General features: G+C 42.9%; 1 protein-coding gene across 7 annotated transcripts in view; it reads left to right on the top strand.

The window, feature by feature from the left end:
* SLC4A7 (solute carrier family 4 member 7) overlaps positions 1–10,271 on the top strand; it is a 202,781-nt gene extending 192,510 nt beyond the window's left edge. For 4 of the 7 annotated variants that reach the window (XM_073630273.1, XM_073630270.1, XM_073630271.1 and 1 more), the window contains 2 exons: positions 5,505–5,612; positions 9,197–10,270. In XM_073630273.1, the coding sequence (XP_073486374.1) occupies positions 5,505–5,612; positions 9,197–9,278 (190 nt within the window). In that variant the 3' untranslated portion in view covers positions 9,279–10,270. Of the gene's footprint in view, positions 1–5,504; positions 5,613–7,439; positions 7,472–9,196 lie in introns of all 7 variants that reach the window. The other 3 variants (XM_073630274.1, XM_073630269.1, XM_073630272.1) reach the window with 2 other exon arrangements.
* Positions 10,272–12,257: the final 1,986 nt, after the last annotated feature.

The following is a 12,257-nucleotide window of genomic DNA, read 5'->3' as shown; positions in this document are numbered from 1 at the left end:
ATAGCGCGGCTATAGCCGCGGTATAGCCGCGCTGTCCCATTGATTTCAATGGGCAGGAGCGGTGAAGGAGCGGTGAATACACCGCTCCTTCACCGCTCCAAAGAAGCGGCTGACAGGAGATTTTTTCTTCTCCTGCCAGCGCACCGCTTCAGTGTGAAAGCCCTCGGGCTTTCACACTGAACAAACAGCGGAGGCTGTTTAGGGGCGTTTTGCAGGCGCTATTTTTAGCGCAATAACGCCTGCAAACCACCCCAGTGTGAAAGGGGTCTAATTACAAGATGAGTACCCTCCCATATGGAGAGTACCTCAGTTTTGTAGCAAAGCAATAAGTACCCCAACGTATAATCCCGAAGAGGGGCAGGAGCATTGTGTCCCGTGATGTATTCCCAAGAAAAGGATTTTACAGGTAAGCTGTATTTAAAAATCCTATTTTCTTGTTCATACATCACGGGACACAGAGGCTTGGTAATTACTTAGTGGGATGTCCCAAAGCAATGCCCAAATTGAGGGGAGGGAGACACAGATCAGAAAATACATAGACCGCCAATGGACAAGAGGATCTATACTGCTGCCTGCAGCACACTGCGCCCGAAGGCGGCATCCTCCTGCCCTCTTACATCCACCTGATAGAATCTAGTGAATGTATGGACTGAAGACAGAGTTGCAGCCTTGCAGATCTGAGCCATGGAGGCCTGGTGATGCACTGCCCATGAAGCACTAACTGCTCTAGTTGAGTGTGCCTTAACCTGAAAAGGAGGTATCTTCTTCTTTATACCATAGGCATGAATAATAACTTGCCGAATCCATCTAGAAATCGTGGATTTCGACACTGCCTGGCCCTTTCTGGGGCCTTCTGGCAGAATAAACAGACAATCAGTCTTTTGTATCTGACTGATTGCCTGCAGATAGATACTGACTGCTCTTACAACATCTAGAGAGTGTAACTCTTCTTCCGTGGAGCGCGGATCTGGAAAAAAGGACAGTAGGACCACATCTTGATTCAGATGGAATCCTGAAACCACCTTAGGTAAAAAAAAGTCGGGTGAGGACGCAACACCACCCTGTCTATGTGAATAATCAAATATGACTCTCAACAAGAAAGAGCTGCTAATTCTGATACCTCTCTAGCCGAGGAAAGGACTACCAGTTTCTTTGTCAGAAGAACTGAAGAAGCATGGTGCAAAGGGTTGTTCTTGCAAAACGGACAAAACCAAATTCACATCCCATGGGCACACAGGAGGTTTGACTGGCGGATTCAAGCGCAGTGCCCCCTGAACAAAGGCCCGGACCAGGGAATGTGAGGAAAGTGGCTTTTGAAAGAATACTGATAAAGCCGAGATCTGGACCTTGACAGTGCTCAAAGCCAGCCTCATTTCAATGCCTAATTGAAGAAAAGCAAGAATCCTGCTAATGGCATACTTTCTAGGATGCCACCCCCTGGGTTCACACCAGGAAACATATGCCTTCCAGATTCTGTAGTAGATGAGCCTGGAGGCCGGCTTCCTAGCATTAACCAGAGTGAAAAGGACTGATTCCGTGAGCCCACGGCTTTTTAGAATGTGGGTCTCAGTAGCCAAACCGTCAAATTCAGACTTCGTAAGGCAGGATGGAATATTGGACCTTGTGAGAGTAGATCTGGACGCAGTGGAAGAACCCAATGTCCTCCCAGTTTTTTGTTGAACCTGGATGATATAAGCCACAGCTGTGGCATTGTCGGACTGTATCCGGACAGGATGACCCTGTAGTCTGAAAGTCCAGACCTTGAGGGCTAGACTAATTGCCTGAATTTCCAGAATGTTGATGGGAAAGAGCCTTTCAGCTCTGGACCATCTTCCCTGGGTGGAAGCTTCTTCCAGAACTGCTCCCCAGCCTATTAGGCTGGCATCTGTGGTTACGGGTTTTCAAGTAACTGGGACAAAGGACTTTCCTTTTAGAAGATTCTTGGTCAAACTTGCAAACTGCAGCAGCCACCAATTGAGGCTCTGGCGCACCCCTGGGGATAGGCACATTGGAAGATCCAAGGCATGAACCCTCTTGTTCCAGGCAGAGAGGATGCTGCTTTGTAAAGGCCTCAAGTGAAACTGGGCATGAGGGACAGCCTCGAAAGAGGCGACCATTTTCCCCAATAGTCTCATACATAGTTGGATGGAGGGATTTCTCCTTGCTGTGACTACCCGGACCAAATCTTTTATGGCCCTGGCTTTTGATCTGGGTAAGAACACTCTGCTTTGGACTGTGACTATGACTATGCCCAAATACTCCAGCCTTTTTAGGAGCTGCAAGGAGGATTTCTCTAGATTGAGGACCCAGCCTAGGTACTCTAAGTACTTTACCGTGCAGAAAATCGTCCGGAAAAGCTGTCAGTTATGCCCTGAGCCCTTAGATTTGCCAGGGGCGGGGCTAGAACTTTTGTGAACACACGAGGAGCGGTAGCAAGACCAAAAGATAGTTCCACAAATTGAAAGTGGCGCCGATCCACCGCAAACCTTAGGAATCTTTGGTGAGCGGGAAATATTGGCACATGCAGATATGCATCTTTAAAGTCTATTGATGCCATGAGTTCTCCCCCCTGAAGGGTGGAGACTACTGAGCGGCTAGACTCCATGCAGAAAGGATGAATGTCTAGAAATTGATTTAGGTCTTTTAGATCCAGAATAGGTCTGACATCTCCGTTTGGTTTTGGAACTGTAAAGAGGTTTGAGTAGAACCCAGAGTCTTGCTCTTCCGGGTCCACCTCTATAATTACCCCTTGGGATAACAGACGTTCTAAAGCCAGAAGTAAGAGCCTTCTTTTTTCTGGATCCCTGAGGACACTTGACCTTAGGGAACGAGATGGTGGAAGCTCCCGGAACTCTAGCTTGTAGCCCAGAGACACCATGGAGGCTACCCATCTGTCCTGAATCTCTTCCCGCCAGGCACCTGCAAACTGCAGCAGCCTTCCCCCCACTCGGCTGAGCAGGGGCGCCCCTTCATAGGGAAGCTTTGGAGTTCTGTTTACCAGATCTTGGACCCCAAGGTTTCTTTTGCCCATGGGCTTGACTTTGGACCTTTTCTCCTAGTATTTGATTGTAGAGGCCATCGCCACTGCCTGGAGGATGAGGCTTCAGGGGCTGGGGACAGAACTCCTAAATGAAGGACGTTTACGCTTCCTTTTGACCAGTAACAACGTGGTTTTACCCCCGGTAATCTTCTGGATATATTTGTCCAGATCATCCCCAAACAGGCGTTCTCCACGAAACGGGAACCCAGTTAAATATTTTTTGCATGAAGCCTCAGCTGCCCAATGTTTAAGCCAAAGGGACCTGCGCATGTGTACCAGCCGAAGAGTGAGGCGAGATGCTTGCTGAGCAGAATCCATAATGGCATCAACCATAAAACACAAGGCTTTAGGAAGGTCTGCATAAACCTCGGCCACCTCAGTGGAAAGGAGGCTAAGTACCTGCTTCGTTTGTTCCTTGAGGATCTGGCACATGCCAATTGCTGCAAACGTAGGCTGGACCACAGCGCCCGCCACAGAGAAGGAGGCTTTAAATAAAGTTTCCAGCTTTTTGTCAGTTGGATCCTTAAACCCTTGAGCATTGTCCACAGGACAAGTCAGGCTCTTATTTACACAATAAACAGCCACATCTATGGCTGGGACTCCCCATTTCTTGGTGAAACTTTCCTCCACCGGATAAAGCATAGAAAACCTTTTAGGAGGAGAAAATGGTTTATCTGGGTAACCCCAGTCCTCATACAACAATTCATCCAGTAAAGGCATACGTAGCCTGTGGGGATTTCTGGGACCCCTGGGAGGAAACCGGGAAAATGGAAGCCTCAGCAGAGGGCAATCTGTATGTGGAATGCACCAATTCAGTAGAGTACTACACCTACGTTTTGAGGGCCTGGGAGATAGAAGAGAGCTTCTCCTCTTCCCCTGATTTGTCTGACTGCACCTGATCCCTATCCTCAGGGATCTACCCCTTTTTTCTGCTATTTTTTAAGGAAACTGTGACAAAGGCAGTGATCCTTCCATCTAAACCATGCAATGCAGCCTTCAAAGCGTCTTCTGTGACATAAACAAGGACTGCAACATTGGAAGAGGCTGCAAAACCTGACAGGGGTACAGACTCATCCTGTGAGGCTGCCCCCAGTCTTGCAGGAGGGGATGGTATCCTGCAGGCATGTCAGAACCCCTAGATGTAGGCGGTGATTTTCTGGTGCCTTTTACCTCCCCCTGAAGCCCTCTTACAGAGACATAGTCCTAAGCTGCAAAGCAGAGGTACTAGTGTACAGTGCAATCACTATTGTGCTATAGTCTTACAATATAAACATTAGCTAAAAACTGCACAACCTGATGCCGAGTAGGTGTCTTAGGTTTGCCTGGATCCAATCCACTGAGATGCTTACTGCCCACAGCTTTGTGTCCCACCGTTTACAGGAGCTCTGGCGCCTTGGGCTTTAAAAAAAATGGCCGCTTTGCGCCTGCGCACTGACACGCCATGCACGCCACATGCGCACGGCGCCACAACCACACCCCGGACCATCATGGCAGCGGGGGAGGAAGGAGACCCCCTGAGGACTATGTGGCACCCCTGGACTGCGTGGGATCCCCCCCCCTTTCAGTTTATGTGGCAGAGCCTGCAGCGGAGGAGGTGAGCGGCTTCTTAGACCAGCTTCACTGAGTGTGTATCCTGGAAGGCATGTAAGTAAACACCGGGTATGTCTTACTCCCTCTAGTGGCGGAAACCAGGTAAGACATACAAACTACTCACAGAAGATAATCCATAATGTGTAAACTTTAGGATTGTCTTCACTTACCTAATCCCCGCTGCAGGAACTGCTTAAAACAGACTGATTCCAGCCTTCACCCATCACGGCAGGTAGCGTTGTGCCAACCTTCAGGGTTCTGGGTTTCTACTCACAGGATCCTCTTCCCTGGACCTGTAGAAGACTCTGCCAGAAACTTTTGGTGCCACTGTTATATTAGTACACCAAAGCCTGGATCCCAGAGCCCAGACCCCCAAGGAGAGACATTACAGGCAAAACCACGTTTCTTCTTATCACGAGGCCCGGGTACCATCCATCTTAGGCGTTTTAGTATTGGCCCGAGGTATGGATCCGGTTGTATAGCTCCTAGGTCCTCGCAGAGACCACCAAACGGAGCTTTCTTCTTAGCACATCTTTAATGTGACCAACCACCTTAGACACAGGCGGAAAAACTGAGGTACTCCCCATATGGGAGGGGTTATATAGGGGAGGAACTCATCTTGTAATTAGAGTTACCAGTGTCCAATCACCTGAAGGTACTATCTAACCCTCTAAGTAATTACCAAGCCTCTGTGCCCCATGATGTATGAACAAAAAAAAGTCTAGTTGAGCTGAGTTCTGTTGAAGCATCTGTTTAGTTTGACTGATCGTGGCACATTCTCTCCTTACGCTGCTCTGCAAGCGATTAAAAACAGTAACTCCATTAATGCTCTTTTAGGGTAAGCTACTAACCTCAACGTATGTTTATTCTCTAGCCTTGATCCATCAGTTGTAAACATATCAGATGAGATGGCAAAAACAGCACAGTGGAAGGCTCTTTCAATGCATCCTGAAAATGAAAAATTATCCAAATCTAACCAGAGGTAGCTATCTCACTTTAACGTATTGTCTAATTTATTTTTGCCAAAAGCATCAAGTAAATGCACATAAGCAGGTTTTGTAAAGAATCCCAATTTGTTAACAATCTAGATGTTTTACTTGTTCCCTTGCAGTTCAGGTTTAATACTCTACTGTTTGGGAGACTTTCTGCAGACATTAGTGCATGTAATGACATGGTGTCACTGAAACAGGAAATGGGGGAAACAAATTAAACCTGCTTGTTTGCATTCATTTCTGCATATTTATTAGTTGCTCATATAAACAATGGTAAGTACTGTATAAATGACACGATTCTCTACATGATTTTCATCAGTTGTAATTGAAAGTTTTAACACTCTTTAAAAATGCGCAAATAGTGCAAACGTTTGGCTATCTGGCACTTATTATAATCAAAGTTAGACTTTCTGTGTGATGCAAACATTGACATTTCAGACATTTGGCTTATCGCTTATTCTCTGCTTACTAATGCAATCGGATCATAAACCTCAGTTGCAGCCTTGGAAAAAAAAATAAAATTGCAGATATGCCTGTCATGTGGTCTTGCTATATATTTGAATCACACTTCAATTTAGATGTAGTGCTTTTAAAGGGAACCTGTCAGTAAAGAAATATTGGAGCTGCCACTGTTCACTTGTTTTTTAAGGTACAACCTCTGAGAGCTGTCATTCTTGTTCATCTTTCATTACAAGAAGGGACTGACCTAGAACAAATAGACTCCTGACCTGCTTGCTTATTCTGGGTTAATGTCTCACTAAGTAGGGTGGTACAGGGGTTTATTTACTAAAACTAGAGAGTGCAAAATCTGGTGCAGTTCTGCATAGAAACCAATCTGCTTCCAGGTTTTTGTTTTGTCCAAGCTTAACCACCTGCCAACCGCGCTATTGCCGGATGATGTGGACGGCTAGTTCTGGGAGGCTGTCATATGACAGCTTCCTGTGATCATGCCCACTGCTGGGCATGGGCAGCGGGCTCTGTGTTCAGTGTCCGGAGGACACTCTGATCACAGATTGCGGGTGGCTCTTTACCACGCGATCAGCTGTGTCCAATCACAGCTTATCACAGATGTAAATAGAAGTCGGTTATCTGCACTCTAAAAGTGACATGTACACTGATAATCAGGGCACTGATTATCAGTGTCCTGATTATCAATGTAGTCCAAACAGTGCCCGCCTCATCCGTGCCCATCAGTGCAGCCTCATCCGCACACAACATTGAAGGAGAAAAATTACTTGTTTGCAAAATTTTATAATAACAGACTATGAAAATGTTTTTTCTTTTTCAAAATTTTTGGTCTTTTTTTTGTTTATTTTGCAAAAAATAAAAAACCCAGTGGTGATTAAAGTGATACTAAAGGATCGTTTTTTTTTTTTTTTTTGTTTTTTTTTAATGACAAATATGTCATACTTACTGCCACTGTGCAGCATAGGATGCACTAAGGTGAAAAAACACAAGCCTTTACAACCCCTTTAAATACCACCAAAAGAAAGCTCTATTTGCGTGCTAAAAAAATGTTGTTTGGGTCCAGCGTTGCATGACCGCATAATTGTCGTTCAAAATGCGTAGCTTACACAAGACCAAGGGTCTTTCCACATGACCATACTAATGATTGGCATAGTGGGGAGTGAAGGAAAGGTGCATAGGCGCTGCTGGGGTGAGGGGAACTGTAGCAAGCAGCAGGTAAAACTAAGTGATAACAAGGTCCCTTTACATTTTAGCAATCTGCACACTTCAGTTTTATTTGTACAAGCAAGGGTTATATTCTTATGTGTCTGGGTAAGACAACAGGGCTAATGCAAAGCTGTCTTTGACAGGTTGTAAAAATTTTCAATGTCATAAAGTGATGGTAAGTGAAAGAGTCTGCTGCAACATAATGGGACATGTATAAAAGTGCTCTGGAAAAACCCTTTGACATTTTTATCAGGGCATAAACATCGTCTTCCAGAACCACCAGGAATCTGTATATAGCAAAACATTTTTGAAATACTCTACTAAGATTTGCTTGTGTTTAAAATTGTCTCATAATTTTTCTTTGAAAAAAAATACAACCCTTTCTTCAGAATAGATGTTAATTTATGGTGCTCTAGTGCCCCTTACTGATACATAGTACCATATGGTCAAATGTAAATGTTTGCTCCTCTGCATATCATCATTGAGGAGATCTGAATAAGAGAAAAAAAGCTTTGCTCCATAATGCCAAAGGAAATGGCACTATCCTGTGCAGTCAGTACAATGTAGTGAAGGGCCTTGGTATAAATGATGTAAGATCTGCACTCATTGTACTGCCTATTAGCTGCTTTGATCATTTGTTGTATTTTGTTTGTTTTTTTTTAAATGTAAAATATGTTCTTTGATCACATACGCAGTATATCTTTTATACATGTCCCTTGTGTCAGCCAGAAGCACATGCACACCGCACGTACAGTATGCATTGTCTTTAAAGGCACAGGCATGCATTTGTTGAAGTTTTTGAGTGTGCAGAGATTTGGCGTGTATCGTTTAATATTTCTCTGATTTCAACTGTTGAGTAGAAAGCATGCGTTTGATACTGAATTAAATTAGTCCACCTCGGCGCCAAAGGAAAGGGGAACATCTTTGAAACACTGGTGAGGTTGGTTATGGCCCAGTAAACCTGTTGCTTGTTAGTGAACCTGTCATATAACATAGGAGGTCGCACCCTCGGAAGAGCAAAACCAGAGACCAGCAGGAATAAAAATTACAGAAAAGATTCCCAGCCAGGTACAGTACAGAGACCCTCCGATACATCACACTGGAGGATATTAGAGATGCAGTTTTATTGTGCCCTTAGTGGCATATTAAATAAAATTTGCATGCAGAATTTTTTGTTTAGACTTGTTAAAGGGACTTTCCAATGTGAACTCTTACTTTAGACCCTTCCATGTAGCAACTTGGAGGGATCCCTACCTCCTGCACACCCTCAATTTATCCCTGTAACCGTGTTCTCAGATTTTATCTTCAGTCCTGGAGGTAAGGGCCAGCATTGTGCTTCTTCCATTCTGATGTCATGAGTGATATTGCACTTTACAGACCACAGGCATGCAGCAACCTATCATGTACTGTTTTTGTTGAGTTAACGTAATTATCTTTAAATTGGGTAACGATCTTTAAATCTGAATGGGTGCTTTGGGTCAATCCATTTTCTACATCATCACTGCACTTTGCACAGTCTTATTAAGAATATAAAAAGTGTAGTCTTTCCTGTGTTGTTCAGAAGGTGAGAGATCCCCTGTGTTACTACACAGACAAGTTTAAAGCAGGAGTTCACATTAGGCTTGTTGAGGTACTCATTAAAGTACAGTATAGCTATAATGATACTAATTACTCATGCATGTTGCCTTTCTGTTTTGTGTGCCTTCCTAACATTTTAATGTTTGCAACTTACTAAAATGTATTAATACAGCCTCTTCCTTTCTCTGGAATGCCTATGCTGCTTTAGTGCAAGTTTTATATATTCAAATATGTATTTTAACACCTGATGTTTGCAGTTTTACATCTAAGGAATCTGTATACTTTAATTTCACTTAGGATCTGTTTATTTTTTTCTTCACAGCCCTGACAAACCAGTAAATGTAAAAGTCACAATTGATGATGGCTCTCTCCGCAAGTACGTGGACGCCGAGACCTCTGTATAGAGCCAAGTCAAGAGGAGCGTGTGTGTTTTGTGCGTGTGTACGTCAACGCGAGAATGAACGAATGAATGTACATGTTTCCAATGACTATCAAACCATCAAAGTGTGAAAACATTTCCAAAATACTGTGTGTGCACCTGATAAATTATTAGCACTGTAAATACTGTATAGGGTCTAAAAATGGGCTGTATCCAACTGTAATAATATGCCACAGAATGATCACTGAGCAATTATTTATTCAATAGGAGTTTTTATAGACCTTTTTTAATTGATTTTATTGTATATTTAATAGCCTGCCATCCAGCAATACTGTTTAAATACAGGACGACTTTCCATTTGTCATTCCCAGAACTTGCATAGACATGTTTTCCCATGTGGATGTATATTTTGAATGCTTTTTTTCGTATATATTTTTATAAGTTTCTGTAATTTCATATGTCACCCACCTAATTCGCTAAATCCATTTACAGAAATACATTAAGGCCAGAATAGTAAGGGAAAATTCTAGCAGATTAATTAAACCTCTAACAAAAATAGAATTACTCTTTAAGCTAACCTCATAAGGTTATTGCGTCCTTCTAAAAACTCTGTTACCGCAACTTTACACTACGCTATAGAGCTAACAAAGCCCATAGGCATTAGATGGCATTGAGGAATTTAGTAACATTAAAATTAGAAAGTTTCTGATCACCCAACCACATCCTGCAATATTCTTGGTAACGAAGGGTTGACTTACGAAAAAGCTGGAGAGTGCAAAATCTGGTGCAGCTCTGTATAGAAACCAATCAGCTTGCAGGTGTTTTTTTTTTTTTTTTTTTGTCAAAGCTTACTTGAACAACCTAAAGTTGAAGGTGATTGGCTACCATGCACGGCTGAAACAGATTTTTCATTCTCCATGTGTCGGGGTGGGGCGAGTGCGAAAATACCATCCCTTCTATAGAGGGACCATCCCGTAAATATATGCAAATGTGTTCCTAAAAAGGTATATAGAACTGAATGGGACTTTAATTGCACCTCTAAGAAGTATAAATAGATGAAAAACAATTCATGAGAAAATACATTATTTTATTTTATTCAGTATAAAAACAGTTAATAATACATTACAGTTAATACGGTTGAAATGGATTCAGGGTGTGCAAATCCCCGATTTCAACAGAGTTAAGGCCTACGCGTTTCGCGGATGAGGCCACTTAGTCAGGGCCTTTGAGAATGGCACAATGTGATCATGTGTAGATTCTGGGAACTGTAATTGGAGGGTACCGGCTCGGCGGGACAATGTGAGGCCTTTGTGCTCATGGGAATACTCCACTGGCTCACCTGCTTGTTTGTATGAGGAACGCTAAGGAGACATGGCTTTTGCGTGATTTAAGCAATCTGTGAAATCAGTCTGTTTCTTCCCATTCTGGGATGCCTATTCTCTGATCCTCCTCTCAAGACTCAATGATACACTCCCCCCTCTCCTTAAAGGGAAAACAACTATCCAAGCAACAAAAATCTTTGTTTTCCAGGATTATACTTATTATTTTTCATTTAAATTTATTGTATATCTCTACACAACTACTTGGGGCCTGCCCTTTTTCCTCTCGGTTGAGGAGGGTTGGGGTTGGAGTATTCCCACGAGCACAAAGGCCTCACATTGTCCCGCTGATCCGGTACCCTCCAATTACAGTTCCCGGACTCTATACCTGATCACTTTGTGCCATTCTCAAAGGCCCTGACGAAGCGGCCTCTTCTGTGAAACGCGTAGGCCATTACTTTGTTAAAATCGGGGATTTGCACACCCTGAATCCATTTCAACCGTATTAACTGTAATGTATTATTAACTGTTTTTATACTGAATAAAATAAAATAATGTATTTTCTCATTAATTGTTTTTCATCTATTTATACTTCTTTGAGGCACAATTAAAGTCCCATTCAGTTCTATATACCTTTTTAGGAACACATTTGCATATTTTTCATTCACCAGTTTTAGTAAACCAACCCCTAAGGTACAGCTTTTGTGTTGTCTTCAAATGTATGAAAACTATGCTTTCAGGGAAAAAAAAAAATTCTTAGCATGGTCGATGGATGTCTTTATCGGGCAGAAGTCCCTCAAGTCCTGTTGCAGTTGGTTATGCTATGTAGACTGCTCAGGTGTTCTGTTATAATCCTAAGCATCAAACAATGGGCGTCTAATGTCCTTTGGGCTTCTTAATAGAAACTAAGACGGAAATACAGGGGCTGCCGTTGCTCAATTGTTTTTGAAAATTTTCAAGTGGGCCTAGATTTAAGCAAGCATTGTTTGAAGGACAAGGAAGACAGGTCAGTTGTAAATTAAATAATATGTCATTACTTACAGTAGAAGGAAAGGCTGAAGTGTCCAAGGTTTAAAATATGGCCTCCCCCTGCTTATATACAGGCATACCCCACTTTTAAGTACACAATGGTGTTTATTTACTAAAGCTGGAAAGTGCAAAATCAGGCTCACTTCTGCATAGAAACCAATGAGATTCTAACCTTGGCTTGTTCAATTAAGCTTTGGTAATAAAACCTAGAAGCTCATTGGTTTCTATGCAGAAGTAAGTCTTATTTTGCACTTTCCAGCTTTAGTAAATAAACACCATTGTGTACTTAAAAGTGGGGTATGCCTGTACATGCTGAATCGTGTTTGTAGAAAATCAGTGTAAATGCTTTTACATGATCACATAGCTCCAGATATCTCGGTGTCAACGAGTGGCTCAACAACAGGGCTAAATTGCACAGAGCTTCGTCACGTCATCCAATGGCTTCCACTCTGCCCTCTTTGTTGACTGGGAAGAGAATTGCCTTCAGAAAGACAAAGAAGCGGCTCATTGACACAGGGGAGCCAGAGCTGTGTTGTGACCTCTCACAAGAAAAGTAAAAAAAAGGATTTACACTGAGGTTTTGCAGTATGCAGTATGTATATAAGCAGAGGGAGACAACATTTTAAACATTGGTCTGTTAGCCTTTCCTTCTATTT

The sequence above is a fragment of the Aquarana catesbeiana genome, linkage group LG05 (assembly GCF_042186555.1).
Source record: "Aquarana catesbeiana isolate 2022-GZ linkage group LG05, ASM4218655v1, whole genome shotgun sequence".
NCBI classification, from domain to species: Eukaryota; Metazoa; Chordata; class Amphibia; order Anura; family Ranidae; genus Aquarana; species Aquarana catesbeiana.
Note: the sequence above shows the minus strand (reverse complement) of the source record. Positions and strands in the feature narration are given on the sequence as shown.